This window comes from Antedon bifida, chromosome 10 (genome assembly GCF_963402885.1).
Source record: "Antedon bifida chromosome 10, ecAntBifi1.1, whole genome shotgun sequence".
In the NCBI taxonomy this organism is placed as follows: Eukaryota; Metazoa; Echinodermata; class Crinoidea; order Comatulida; family Antedonidae; genus Antedon; species Antedon bifida.
In genome coordinates, this window is record NC_136235.1 from 3,106,560 (window position 1) to 3,122,685 (window position 16,126).

The following is a 16,126-nucleotide window of genomic DNA, read 5'->3' on the forward strand; positions in this document are numbered from 1 at the left end:
AATTGTATTTGTAATTTAGTGTTGTATTAAAAAATAATTATTAATATTTCATTGGCGGTGCGCCATAAATTATTACGATCGTTCGACCTTCACCTTCCTGGACACACTCCCAACCACTTTGCAACCCAATTCTATTTCCACATTTTCTTTTTATAATGCAAAGGCATTTACACAAAGAAATGCTTTACAACAAACCAGCAAGATAAAGCATTGACGAAAGTGACCAAGAGTGGCTACTACTAAGAGTAGCCTCCCGATTATTATATATACCACGTTAGTTGAGAAGCATTAGTTCTCGAATGTACGCAACCGAAACAGGGATCAAACTTGGCAGAAGTGTATTGTTTAAAATAAAATATACTCGTTGACTAAATTTATCAAATAAAACAAAACCTAAAATTATATTTATTTGGTATAAACATGTTTTTCACTTTCACTTCAACTGATTTCTATTTAACGAGTATTTGAGCACAATCCTCCTTATGCTCACTCACAGAAGTAAAAAAGTCCAGCCAATTCCCTTTCTTACTTGACTCTACCACCTTAATTCATATAATAGAAACAAGAATAACACAAATCTACATTTTGGTTATGTAGACTCTTACCCTCGCATTATATATCACATCATTTAGTCGGTTTTAAAAGGGGTTTTGGTTTGTTTTACCGTTTACAAAGAAACTACACAACAAAAAGAACAATAAAACATTGTGACCGAGACGACTACCTTAAATTGAGTTGACCCACCAATAGAATATTCACTGCAGAGATCACTTTATCGTGAATTATCTTAACCCTGAATGCTGTACGATGTAACAGCATCATAAGTCTCGAATGTACGAATCAGGAACAGAGATAAAACATACATTATTTGATTATATTTACTTGGGAAGTGTAAAACCGTAGATAAGTTCAGAAGTTCTCGAATGTACGAATCAGGAACAGAGATAAAACATACATTATTTGATTATATTTACTTGGGAAGTGTAAAACCGTAGATAAGTTCAGAAGTTCTCGAATGTACGAATCAGGAACATAGATAAAACAGACATTATTTGATTATATTTACTTGGGAAGTGTAAAACCGTAGATAAGTTCAGAAGTTCTCGAATGTACGAATCAGGAACAGAGATAAAACATACATTATTTGATTATATTTACTTGGGAAGTGTAAAACCGTAGATAAGTTCAGAAGTTCTCGAATGTACGAATCAGGAACATAGATAAAACATACATTATTTGATTATATTTACTTGGGAAGTGTAAAACCGTAGATAAGTTCAGAAGTTCTCGAATGTACGAATCAGGAACATAGATAAAACATACATTATTTGATTATATTTACTTGGGAAGTGTAAAATCGTAGATAAGTTCAGAAGTTCTCGAATGTACGAATCAGGAACATAGATAAAACATACATTATTTGATTATATTTACTTGGGAAGTGTAAAACCGTAGATAAGTTCAGAAGTTCTCGAATGTACGAATCAGGAACATAGATAAAACATACATTATTTGATTATATTTACTTGGGAAGTGTAAAACTGTAGATAGCTGATTTATAAAGTTATAATACACAATGATAAGCTTTAGCAATAATAAATCAACAAACGTAGGAAATATGTAGCAAGCCTCAGCTGTCTGAAGTATTCGAAATATAGTATGTTTATATCATTTTTTATTATTATGTATCCATTGTAATGAATTATACGTTTTGTATTATATTACTTAGTTTAGCATAATAGCTTCACGCAAATGTATACTATATCCAATTAATTTTATTATTCAACTATAGGACTGTTGCTTTTTACCTTAACAGAAGATTAACCTGCTCTGTTTAAAACGTATGCTTTTCATGTTTTAGTATTTCGGTAAATAGTGCTGAATTTAACGATCATTGCATAGAACCATTTTTACTTATAAATTCCGTTATATGGGTTAAGAAAGAATAGCAGATGATTTGCTGTAGACAGAGAAACACAAAATACTAGTTTATTCATTGTTATATTAAGTACTGTAAGGTAATCAATATTATTGTACCTTAATTGTAACAGGGAATACATACACACTTTTCTAAAAGTATGCAAACTGTAATGTTAATACATTATAATAGTTTTTTAAAAAGAAACAAAAATATGGATAACAAGTGTGTATACATTCCAATATATATTTTATTCAAAATGAATATGTTATAATAACAAGTATAATAAAGACAATATATACAATTACGGAGGTCTACATACGTTACCTTAAACACAAAGCTGATCAATCACTAAATAAATCACAACCAATTTCTAAATCAAACTAACATAATGACAATTTATGCAAATGGACATGGTAAAATAACTAATTAAAATGAAAAATATAGTCAAAAAAATAAACCAATTCACCAAATATATAGTACACTTTACCCCTTAAATGGCCCAACATCGACATGCTGACTGAAACAAAGCAATGACATTGTCATACATTTTTAAATCAAACCAACATATAATTTCAATGAATATATGCAAAGAAACATGGTAAAATAACTAATTCAAATGAAAAATATAATAAAAAACGAATATACCACCGAATTACCTTTAACGACAAACATTATATTATCCATCACCAACATTTTGTTTCAAAGCATAGTAATAAAATTTTCATACATTTTTTAATCAAACTTACTAATAATATTAATGAATATTATATAGTTATGTAAAATGAACATGGAAAAATAACTAATCAAATAAAATGTATAGTCAAGAAAATAAGCTAATATACTACACATAGTATCGCATTACCTATAAAAACAAACTTTAAATGACCAATCCCCAACATGCTGAATCAAAGTAATTACTTGTCATACATTTCTAAATAAAACATAATGCCAATGTATCGATGATTATACTATTTATGCAAAAAATTTAAAAAAAAATATAGTCAAAAACTAATTACCATTAACATTACCTTTAACGACACACCTTAAATTATCCACCACTAAAATGTTGTATATCAAACCATAATTACATTGCCATCCATTGCCATCCATCAAATTTACTACTAATATTAATGACAATTATACAGTGTGTTTATGCAAACTGAAAGGTGTGCTTTGTTACGTCAATCTTAGTTGGACCAAACTTCCCAGTTATAGAGTAAGATCGGTTTCACGAGTGAGTTGTAGAGATTCAGATATTTTATAGAGTAAGATCGGTTTCACGAGTGAGTTGTAGAGATTCAGATATTTTATAGAGTAAGATCGGTTTCACGAGTGAGTTGTAGAGATTCAGATATTTTATAGAGTAAGATCGGTTTCACGAGTGAGTTGTAGAGATTCAGATATTTTATAGAGTAAGATCGGTTTCACGAGTGAGTTGTAGAGATTCAGATATTTTATAGAGTAAGATCGGTTTCACGAGTGAGTTGTAGAGATTCAGATATTTTTTCCCTTAACATTTTAATTAGTTTAGTTTAGTTTTCTGAAGGGTTCTGCTGACAGCTTCTTATCATCTTTCTTCCCAATAAAAAAAGCCAACTTGCTTTACCTGCCGCCATTCTCGTTCGGACTCTGCTGTCTGTCTCCTGATACAGGTGAATTTGGTTTTTATCTTTGTTGACAACAAAATTGAATTTAGCGAGAAGCCGTTCGATGTCATCGATGCTGCGCTAGTTGATGTCGAGAGGTGAAATCAATGTCATCAAGATATTACACTGAGTTAATAGTAGGTAGGTGACAAATAATAATGGGCTTAACCTGTCTCTCTGAGGTGTACCAATATTCCTTGTGAAATCTGCCTTTGATTATTGGATTGAGACTTCTACATCATGAAACAAAGCAGCCCAGTGGCGCAGTCAGAAGACTACTCAGCGCAAAGCCAGTAAGTCAGCAACCAAGTCATAAGGCTCGTCACTATCTTCTAATTCTTCAGCGGCTAATGTTAACTCATTCTTCTTCAACTTTTCGATAAATGGTTCCAATTTGTGTTTATTTAGGATACCCCTTTGTTCAAGATCCAATATCACAGTCCACTGATTGCCTTTGTATTTCTTGGAAACCTTCTCTAGGTTAACCAGTGTTGTTACATTGCCTTCTGAAAGTTTGTTACCGAAGTTAATCAGTTTTTGTCGATACGGTGTGAACGATTTTACCTGATGGTCGGCTTTTTCGTAAGTGTCCTTCAGCAGTTTGTTTTCCTCCAGAACACCCTGTTTACCAGTGACATTGATTACGTCGATGACAACTTCAAAGTTAGTAGCAGTAAGATAACCGGCGGATTGCATTAACTTAAACACCTCCATTGTGCTTTTAGCCTTCTGTAGATCGTTGAAAGGTCGTATCAGGTCTTTGCACAACATCTTCAGCTGGTCAAGTGAACCGTATTCATCATACCAGTCTGACGTATTTACCAGCATTTGCTGAAATTCTGTTTCGAATGATCCTGTATTATATAAACACATATATTTATTAAGTTGTTTATAGGCCGAATTCACTTTTGATATTGACGATGGCTAATTTTTATTATTAAAAAAGTCATTGTAAATTACCTGGGTTTTGACGCGACTGTGTAAATGGTTCTGCGTCGGGCCGTTCTGTACCTAAAAAAATATTGTTCCATTCAATATAAGCATTAATATTACATAAGGTAGACGTACAGTAAAATTCGTTACATAAAAAGCAAAATAATAGTACATTTTTTTTGATAATCACCTGTTAAAAACAGTTTTCTGAAGCCTTCAGTAACCATTGCGATTTTTCCACATGGAACAGTCGGGTTGTCTAAACATCGTTGTAGATCATGGAAATGTAGCTTGGAAGATTCACACGCTATGCAGAGCACGGACAGTTTGTAGCCGACTGTACACTTGGATTCCAAATGCTTCTGTAGAAAGTCTAAAACCTACGTGATAATATAAATGTTTATTTGTATTACCGATGTTGTATATCATTTAGAATTTCTATTTCTCATAGTGCGAAATATGACAAATTATTTCAATTTCAATCTTAATTAGGTCAACATCATGTACATCATCATACATAGAACGATGTAGGTTTGGCTTGCCTTACCTCTTTGCAAAAAGCTGGTTGTGGTCTATCTATCAGCCTGGTAGTACCTCTCTCATCTTTGCTAATTTCATCTCTGCGTGTTATTTGAAACTGTTGAAAAACACAATAGTCAATCATCATGAATTATTGTTGTTATTATTCACGTTTAAAATTTGCTATATTTATAAATTAGAAAGTTCATAAAATGTTCGTAGTTAGACGAAAGAAATTATACATAAATAGTTTGTTTTAAATGAATAAATTATGGAAATTTCGATATTATAAATGTGATTTACTGATAGAAACAAATGGTCAGAAGAGATAAATAATATTGGACTCTATAACTTTCATAGGTAGGCTTACTTTTGTAACAGTAACAAGGCAATATGTTAAACTGCGGCGCATTCGCGGAGTGCAAAAGAACGAGGTATAGTGTTAACAATTGACACTGACACTTTGCTAATGATTGCTAATATGCCTGGCTGCCAATGATCAAATGAGACTGCTAAGCCTGAGCAATTGTAACATCGTACATAATTTACAGTAGTTTGTATGTGTGTATTTGCCATCATTTGTGTTAATATTATGCACATCTTGCTAATTACAGGATGAGTAGAATTATATCGGGCTTAATTGAGGCTTATGGAGGGAGCATTATTTTTTTCCTATTAGGTTGAGGCAGAAACTAAAAACGAAAGCACGTTAACCACCAGCTGAGGCTCCACAAACCTTCATCGTGTAATTTGCAAATGATTGCTGTTTAGTGGGTGTTAACAAATAGAAAAATTCTCTGTTCGTAGGACTAATGTGAACGATGTGCTCAGATTTTGACTTAGAACTTTGGTGTGGTGATGGTAGCCAAAAATAAATACGCACCTTCAATGCGTTAACTTGTCGTCTTCTTTGCTTGTTATCCTCTTTATGTTCAACGGCACCAAAACTGACAACGTGATTATCAAATCCAAAATCACTACGATCTTGGTATAATTGAAAATCATCACTTCTCCGTCCTTTAATCTTCGAGAGGTGTAGGAACTCAACAATCAACATGTGGTAGACGGCGTCAGGAAGAAAGTCCATAGGTTTGGGGGTAGTCAAATAGATCGACACCATGTTACTCGAATCTTCCTTTACTTCCAATGCATCGTCTCTAATTTGTATCCGAGAAGGAACCAGGAACACTCGGTCACTGTCATTTTCCTCATCCTATAAAAGAGATTTTGTTCACTACTTTTTATTAAATTAAAATATGTCTCCCATTGTTTCCCGCCATCTTCGAGGTCAATTGTAAGATAATTTATGTTAAGAAATGTTGTAGAAATTGTAAAATGACAGTAAGAATTAGAAGTGTCCATATTGAAACCATTTTTAAATGGCTTTTTACCCAGTGTAAATTCATAAATGGTTAAGAAACAACAAAAGCTCACCGTCACAGTTTGCGTTTCGAATACAAGTTGAAACATCTTCAATACATCTAAGAAGATATCCAAATAGCTTTCATCTAATTCAATCAGTTTCCGCCATAAATGACGTACTAATTCCTCTTCCAGAATTCCCTCGACATTAAATCTTTCCCATAATTGATTTAATCTAGACCACTATAAAAAACAACATACACTACAAAAATTAATAGATAACTATGAATCATAAAAACACATGTATCAATTGCCTGTAATAGACATACAGTACATACTAGCATTAATTTATTTTATTTTTATCACAGCTATTATTTTTTGGATTCGTATTTATGCCAAACAATCACTTTATTTATAACAAACTTTTTCAGAAACAGAAGTTAGGCAGTAACAGAGATGTCAAAACAATAAAATGCTTTTTAATGTTCGAATTATGATAATTTCATTAGTTTATCTTTCACATCTCATTCTAAACAAGCTGGGCAAGATGTCAACTTACCTTTCCGCCGATGCTGTCTGGTATTTTGTCAGTGAAGATTTCTGTCACCATTTCAACCATCGTTTGTAAATTTATTAGCACTACATGCTTTAATTTCTCTTCATTCTTAGAGTACAGAATATTCCCTGTGTCATTCAGGTAGTCCAGAACCATAGTCAGTTCTGAATCACCAATTTCACATTCATTTGCGATTTTGGTTATCTAGAAGAAGGAGGTAATGGAACACTTTCAATAAATTATTTTTGATACATAAACTAGGGCGTAAATATTGATTTTCGAACGCGTAGTCAACTAAACAGCCTATACGTCTCGTGTTGCGCGTTGACCACTGTGTAACAGGAATGAACGGCATATATAGGCCTAAATTGTATTCGCATTTTTTTAGAAGTGAAGGAGACAATTTGTCACACTTCCGGGTCATAAATATAAACAATTTGAATCTTTTTTCAGTTTCACAATAATATTTTCCTTCAAAGTGGTTATTTTTATCAGCAGTAATTACGCCTACATTTTTCCCGATATTAAATTACTAAAATCTTTGATTGAAAGAAAAACATTGCAATTATTTGACTTTAAATTACCTCATTTAAGGACAACAACAGCTTTGTTTTACCAAGTTCTTGAATCTTGGTCTGGAAATCAACCCATTTGATTGGAATCTTTCTTTTCATCTCATTCATGAAAACTCCAATTCTTTTTTTGAGTTTCTCAATTCCTCTACGAGATTTGCTATCTACCATGTATATCTCAGGATCTACGTGTTTTTCGTATGGTGTGTCTTTGATAGCTTCAAGTATTTCTTGACCCATAGCCTCAATCTGTAATATCAAACATAATTAAACATGTATTAACATAGACAGTACAATATATATTATACTATAATATAGTCGATGAGAGAATACAGTTTCTTCCTATTGATGGCACCATTATTAAATGTATTACTGATAGAAATATTATGTTGTGAATTAAAATTCATTACAGCGTTGATTCTAAAAATATGTTGCATCTATTGGTGTAAAATGTATTTCTAATCTTAAAATGTATTTCAAACCGGCATTATATTTTGGCGATCTTTTAATAGTATTCTCGTATTCTTATTATTTTCATTCATCTCTCTTTTAGGGTAGAGAAAGTGAAGGTAAAAAAGCTAATCCTATCAAATCTAAATATACATAACTTATCTTTTAAATAAATGTTATCAAGCTTACGTCACTTACCTTGGCAATTTTCGCAGCTTTGTTTCTTCCTTTAACTTTGTCTTTGTGAGTAGCGACTAGTATAATGGGCGGTAAAACTACACCGTTTAAGCTTCTCTCTATGCTAGGCGTACCATATCGCACCACGGCGTATTCATAAATGGACCTTATCCAGAAAACAGTCATTCCCAAATTCGTCATTCCCAAAAATCCCTGAAAACAATAAATAACTGTACAATAGCTATAATTTACAGGCACAAGACATTCTAAACAGCCAGTCATATATTACCGCAAATTAATTTATAATTACTTTTCAAACGGTAAGAAGAGGAAACTTCGGCTTGTTAAGCTAATGTCAACCGACTAACTGGGGCACAATGGCTTGGAGTAACAACTTTCCCTTATAATTCAAAAGAAAACAAATCATAATATATAAATTTACACAATCTGTTAGAGCTTTCTTCTTGTTTGTACTTTGATTTACATCCCTTATTTTTACCATCTCATGGAGTCCATCTACTGCACTGAACACTACAATGTACGTAACGCCTCTTGTCAGGAACAACTAAACGGAATAAAGTGTACTGTAATAAAGTAATTGAACGGAAAACCACACAAATAACACTGATACCTCCTGCTTCTACCTTCGACCTAAACTTGTTATCTATATGCCTAAAAGATAAATCATACAAAAGATTAAATATTGTTAAAACTTTGACCATGTATTGTATGCTACTCACTCGGTGTGTTATATAATATGTCATCTGCCCTGCATAATCCCAAATGCTACTAATATTCTGAGGTTTAGTAGTTTGGCTTGATGTCTGCTGCTTGTCTCCGGATGCCCAAAATTTTAATTTACCAAGCACACCAACTGTCCCACTAGTGTTTGCCGTAGTGTCACGTTTGTCACTGATTTTTTTAACAAGTAATTTGTGAAATTTTTCAGATTGTTTTGCCAGTGTATTTCCTCTGTCATCTAAAGCAAATACATTATTATTTGTTTATTTCTATTTTATAATTCAAAATACAAACAAATAGTTGTTCCAATACATGATAATTCTAATCATAATAAAAATACAAAACAGACAATAATAATTATACCCTTTTCATCTAGATTCAATTCCTTTGTATCTTCTTTTAAAACATCCTACAAATAATAAAAAAATAAGTTAAAATTTCGTCAAATTCTTCAACAAATAATACTCTACTAATTTGTAGTAGAAGAAAAAAGTACCATAACTTCAGCCGGTTTCTCTATCTGATCAGATTCAATGGATGATGTGTTAGTTTGTCTCTGTAGTAATTGTTTTGCCACATATTCTGTCACTGCTTCTTCTCGTATCTCATTCGATAATTGAATTACTATAAAATACATAATAACGTTACATTACAACAACGTAATATCAAGGAAACAAACAGGTTTATAATACCAATCTACGGCCGGTTAGCCAATTAAATCCCTTGTTTTACTCGAACTTTTCCACTTCATTGATGTTTATTCAAGCTTGGTATATATTGGTATTTTATATATGGTATTTTACCATCATCATTACATTCTTCCAGGTGGTAATCGGTATATATTTGTTTTTGTTCAATCAATTCCTCACACTGAAGGAGATGTGACTACCGAAATATGTATGTGTTTTGTATGTATACAGTATATGTTAAAGCTACCAATACATTCTGATAATGGTCAACATAAACATTGTTGCGATCTTCCATCGATGCAATAGGTCATGCTATAGTAGTAATGAGAAATATTTTTGGACAAATCTGTCTCATTAGTTCTAGTTCCCAATAAAGAACTAATTTTGAAGAAAAAAAAACCAACCAAGAAGCTTTTGTTTTACAATAACACTATACTTTTTCAATACCGTCAATATTGTGTTCCTGCCACTTTTGGTAATCGTCTCCTGATGCTTCAACCAGTGTGTTTGCGACAACTATTCCGTCGGTAGACTGTTCCTTGGGATCGAATCTAAACAATAATAAACATAATATAATGTTTACGTAATTATTATTGAAATTAACTGTGTCGAAGCATGTTGTCCGTGTGCTTTACTAGGCAAAGCTTCATCAAACTGCTGTTTTGAGACGTTTTTGGACATTTCTACACTATGAAACATGAACTTTAAGTATAGGATTCCTCAAGTTGTCTTCACTAAAATTGACGACCACCAACAATGTGTACATTATAATAATACAACATTGGGAATATTGTGTTAATCTTCTGTTAGATCTTGGATTAAAATTCGCCGACAGTTCTATACGCAATAGAATAATTCAGTAGAATAATCTACATATTATCATAAACAAACATACCTTTTTCCAAGAATAGCTTTCACGCAACTTGTTTTGCCAGCTCCTTCTTTCCCAAGGAACATACTTCTTGAATTGACTATTGTAACTGTACCATTTTGTAGAGCCTCTTTGAAAACTGCAGTTGCTTCCTTACCTCTAGCAATTACTTCAGCTGGAATTGAAAACTCTAAGACACAAATATTTGGATAATAAATTAATGGTGCCATGTATTTATATTATCAAAGAAAAAGATCATTTTTTCCGAAAATAACAAACTGTTATATTAAATTAATTGTTCAGACTGTAAGCATTTGGACCAGTGGTATGATTACTATGTAAGAAGCAATTGTATATCAAATGTTTAATTTATTAGGATGCGTCTTTAAATCATGTTAAAGCTTAGAATCAAACATAGAATAATCAGTAATAAATAAATGCCTCAAGCACGTCGTTATACTATCCATATCATCACTAACAACTTATCTTGTTGTTTGCTATGATTCAATGACTGTAGTTATTTAGTGTCCTTTTTGGATCCAATACTTTTTTAATTGTATAAAACTTTTCAAGTTTAAAAACGTTTTAATTCTTATTTTTTCCAGCAAAATGGCACAATACCACATTGATAAACCAGCTTATCTTGAAGTTTTCATGATTCAGTAAACGTTTCAACAGGATTTGAATTACCATCGGTTTAATAGGTAATAACAAACCTATCATGGACAGTTACGCTTGTTTTTCTCTTTTGTGGGAGCAGCCCACTTTTATTGCAATGATAAACAATCTATCTATCTATCTATCTATCAATGAATATTTAAGTGATATTACACAGTCTGAGGTTAAAAGATAATAGAAAATATTTTGATATTTTGTTGAAATCTAAATATGATAAAACAAATAAGTATACAGAGAAAATTTATATTACAGAGCTAAAACGATATAAACATTGATAATCAATATTAAAAATTGAGATTCGGTAAAATAATGATAAAATGGATTGCATTATAAGATTATGCTTTGTTTGTTACGTTTCATTGAACCTGATGTATTCACACACCTACTTTATATTTTCCAACAATACCGTAAATTAACAATACATAACAATGTCAGGTGTAAAAAATCTACTTGCCTTCCATAAATTGTATGAGCTCTCCTTTCTTTTCCTTTTTAGTTTCTTTATCATACTCTGAACACTCATTTTCATTATACAGATCAATCGGTGTTTTGTTATCCTAAACAAATAATAAATGCAAACATGTTTACAAAACCATTTCGTAATCAATTAAAAGTAATCAATCATATGAAATGAATTATTCATTATAGGGCTAGCCTACTGATAATAGTTAAAACACCAAATAGTGTTAATTAATAGCATACAGTAATACTTATAATTATAACAGACTTACATTTTAATTCACGTAAATGATCTTGTATATTTTGGGTATGATACTTTTTGGGAATTTTTTTCTAATGGTAATATTGAAAAGCAACATTATGTACTACCTGATGACCTTTTTATATTATTTCCTTGTAAACAATACTTAACTACTGCATAGAGGTATAGAAATACTATACTAAGAGTGACCGCCCATCACGTAAATTAATAACTTTAAGTATTATTTATTTATTTTATCTACATTATTAATAAATACTTTTTCTAATAGTTTCAATATTTGATAGTTTTGAAAAATTATCTACATTGATTTAAGTATTTTGTGGCTGCAATCTAAATTTATTTATTTAAATTTACCTACTGATCGTTTTTATTAATGTTTTAATTGTTATGTAATTTATGTTTGTAACTGCATTGTTAATGTTAGAACGCACCGTTTTATAAGTGTGTGCCTCTGATCCAAAAACGTTGTTCGAATAAAGTTTGAATTTGACTGAACCCATTAATTTTTAATAATCGGATGTTAATGCTTACGGAGAAACAGGCTATATTACATCACTGTGTGATTTTATTTGAAATGTTTCTATCTGTAAATCTCACGTTAATGACTCACACGCTCACCATACTGTACCTTCTGTACCCAAATTGAGGTCTAACTACTGATTTATAACAACATTTAAATTGTGCAATCTAATCATTAAATGTCTACTGCTTATTGCGTCAAAAAGTGTTTACTCGTAAAAACATTAATTTATTAAAAATCTGATTTTAATTTGAGTAAATCTAATCCTTAATTTAATAATATAATTAGATTTCATGATTACAGAATTTTTTGTTGAACACGATGCTCCATACGTCATCAGGCAGATGGCAGTATCATGATGTTGCTTGTAAGTTAAAGCCGGTGAAACGAGACAACGATGCAGTGGTGTTCGGCTACTCCACTGTAATAAAATAGCAAAATAGTAAGTTAATCAATGTCAGTAACGTGTTCTATAACTATTCACAAGAAAACATAGCCCTATAATTTTAATATTTTCGGCACTAGTTCTCTATTGTACGAACGGGCAGAGATTAATCTGATACATCGGTATTGTACAGTGGATTGAGGAACAGTATCAATAGCACTCTTTTATAACAGTTGAGAGTAGATGGAAGAGAGGAAGACCTAAATAAAAACGATTGCATTTATTTTTAATCGCTTAAATGTCCATTTACACTAGGACGATAAAAATCGATGATAAAAGATAAACATAAAACAAAAGAAATTAGAAGATTTTTTTATTCTGTATATAAAATAACCATTTATGCTGTCTTTGATGACAAAAATATTTCTCATGTCCAATCAAATGACGTCACAATTAGTAAGAGCGATAATATCGTACCGATACAACGATGTTATTGTTCTTATTGATCAAGACGTCATTTGATCAATAATAAATGGTTATTTTATAGTTCTAGAAGGCTCTTTTTTTTATTTAATTTTTTTATGTAAAAAAGGGCTATATTTTTCTTATATTGTCGATCGTTATCGTCCTAGTGTGTAAGCAGTCTTTAAACTACATACAATAATAGGCAATCTGATTTACATTATTATGTTAGTTTGGTTAGAGAAGTGCATTTACATAGAACATATGTTTGTGACCATGACATTAACACATTCTCTTATCTTATATAAACATATAGCATTTAACGTGGATCGTCTACCTTTTAAATGTATTTTAAAGCAAGTTGTTTTATTAATGTGTACTCTACTCACCCGTCCTACTGTATTCACGTGTTGTCTGTTTCGTTCTAAAACATGTTTCAATGCGATCGAGTACCCACTTTGTGATAAGCAATGAACGATAGTAGGAGACTGTGAACAAACAACAAAATTACATAAAACAATCGTCACATATAAAATAACATAACGTATAACGATACTCAACATATTTGTTTTAATTAACTGTCTTCAGGTCTGTGCACTGTAGATAGGAAGGACAGAATTTTTACTGTTTCTGAAGTTCAACCTACACTGGGAAAGAGTATGTTACTTCTTTTCCATTAATAAAAGACCCAACAACGAAGGGAACTAAACATATATGATTTGCAAGATTAAGGAGGATGTCCAAGATCAAGGTAAATCAATGTATACGCAATAGTTGTGTACTTTTCTATATGATTGTCCTTACAGTTGACGAGTTGGTGTATTCCAGGCAAACATCTGATGCTTGAGCAATCAGCTGAATTACTAAGTTTTCTGGAATATCATACCACCACACACTCCTCATTAATAACGTTTCATAACCCTAACAAGAAAAAACATACATAGTACTACATTAAAGTGACTCATTGCGTATATGGATTATGTACAGGTTTTAATTTGTTTTGAAGAGAGACATTAAAAATAAATAATTATGCATAAAATATATACCATAATCATCATTATTGAATTATGAATATCCTTTGAATTATAATTTTCTTTTTCCTTATTCTTAAATATTTTATTAAGAAAAAAGTGTACTGTTGTGAATAAAAATTGTTTTATATTTGAATATGATATTGTATGCATAATTTACTTTTAAAATTCCATGTTGATAATACATATGCCTACCTATCTATTGTGTAAATCATTATTATTGTATGGAAAATAACAGTTAATTATATCTCAACTGAGGATTATAGTATGTATTACTATTTCAGTACAGCTATTAATTACTGCTTCGTTCCCACGCGTAACCTAGCCTACGCGTGGGGCATTGTTTTATGATCGCCAAACCCACGAAGTATTGTCTTTTGATCGCGATCCCACGCGCTTCCACGAAGTATTTTTTTTTATCGCGTTGCCACGCGTTCCTACGCGTTCCCATGCGATACGACGGGAAGGTATTGTTTTTGGATCGCGATAATACGAGCGGCTTTGTTTTGCTATGCCTACGATGGAAGGTCTTGAATATACACCATTGTTACCAGCTATCAAAAGAGAGCAATGCCAATATAATAACCCACCTTGGATCGACGAATTTTACCCCTTACAGCAAGGCCCGAGTAGGCCTGCCTAGCTACAGAGACAGGCAGGCCTTGTTGACTAGGCCCAGAGCCTAGCGATTGTTGATATTAAATATTGATAAAAATTTCGTTGTACGAGAGTTTCTCTAGAAAAATTGATTTAAATCAATATATTCCATGTTAAATTATCACAAAATAATACTACGATTGCGTAAAAAGTAATTATGTTATCCTATACGAACGAATCAGCCAACACCGCTAAAATAATAATTATATTCTTTGAATAAAATCAAATAACCTATGACCCACATTAAAGAGTGCACGGACTGGGAGCGAAAAAAAACACGCGAAACATCGGTGGTCGAGCGAATTTCATTATCACATGTGATAAAAACAACGCAAATCAAACATGTTGAAACAAAGTTGGCCGTGGCCCACTTCACTGAGGTTCACCGGCCGCATGAGTGCCGTTAGGCCTAGTAGTGGGAAAATTTCTATTTTGTTAATAATAATATGTCGTCGAATTTAAAACATAGCGATACGATGTTTAATTTGATTAATTCACAATGTGGCCGTCGTATACTATATTTTTATTGCATTTAAGGCAACATTCTGACGTATTTTATAGGTTTCATTTACGGTAGGCCTAATATAGGCCTAGTACTATAATACTGCATGGCATGCTAGATTGGTACTCTGTACGAACTCAATAGCATAGGGTGTGTGGTACTAACTTCGTTTTTTAAAACATTAATCTCTAGACTCTGGGCCTAGCTAGCAATACAAATATCGGGCGTAACTGCTGTATTTTCAATCACTGTTGCCCTTTTGATTCATTGATAAACAATGTTGTTTACTTTGTAACAACACATAACAATAGACGCGTGGCAAAACAATGCCTCTCGTAGGATCGCATCAAAAAACAATGCAGTTCGTAGGATCGCGATTAAAAACAACACGAAGAGGCACGAAGCTGGAACGTGGGTTACGTTGCAGTAATTTTTAGCTGTACTGATACATCAATATAAATCAAATTTCATTAGAGTTTAATTTTAATTCACGGAATTTAGACAAAAAGTGTCATTATTTAACGTTCTACATGTACGGTCAGCAGAGAGGCCTGCCATACTATTTATATACAAAACATTCGTGAAGGTTGAATCCAAACAAGGCAATCTTGATAGCTTTGTTCCAAATAACGTACATGTTTCATTTGCATAAATTAAAACATTTTTTAAGGCTAATCATTTGTTCACCGCACGTTAGTTAGGCCTAGTAGTGAGAACATTTCTATTTTGTTAA

At 32.0% G+C, this 16,126-nt stretch overlaps 1 protein-coding gene across 1 annotated transcript; it reads right to left on the minus strand.

Annotated features, from left to right (window-relative positions):
• Window positions 1–2,150: 2,150 nt before the first annotated feature.
• LOC144854571 (uncharacterized) lies at window positions 2,151–16,030 on the minus strand. Its single transcript, XM_078712513.1, has 19 exons — window positions 15,965–16,030; window positions 14,008–14,124; window positions 13,593–13,691; window positions 11,570–11,672; window positions 10,462–10,627; window positions 10,014–10,117; window positions 9,374–9,501; window positions 9,241–9,286; window positions 8,877–9,115; window positions 8,579–8,701; window positions 8,158–8,349; window positions 7,522–7,758; window positions 6,941–7,141; window positions 6,454–6,624; window positions 5,903–6,232; window positions 5,048–5,137; window positions 4,691–4,880; window positions 4,528–4,578; window positions 2,151–4,421 (listed from the first exon to the last, which is right to left on the minus strand). Exons 1-19 carry the CDS (start codon window positions 16,028–16,030, stop codon window positions 3,847–3,849), a joined length of 3,228 nt encoding a protein of 1,075 aa, XP_078568639.1. The 3' UTR covers window positions 2,151–3,846.
• Window positions 16,031–16,126: the final 96 nt, after the last annotated feature.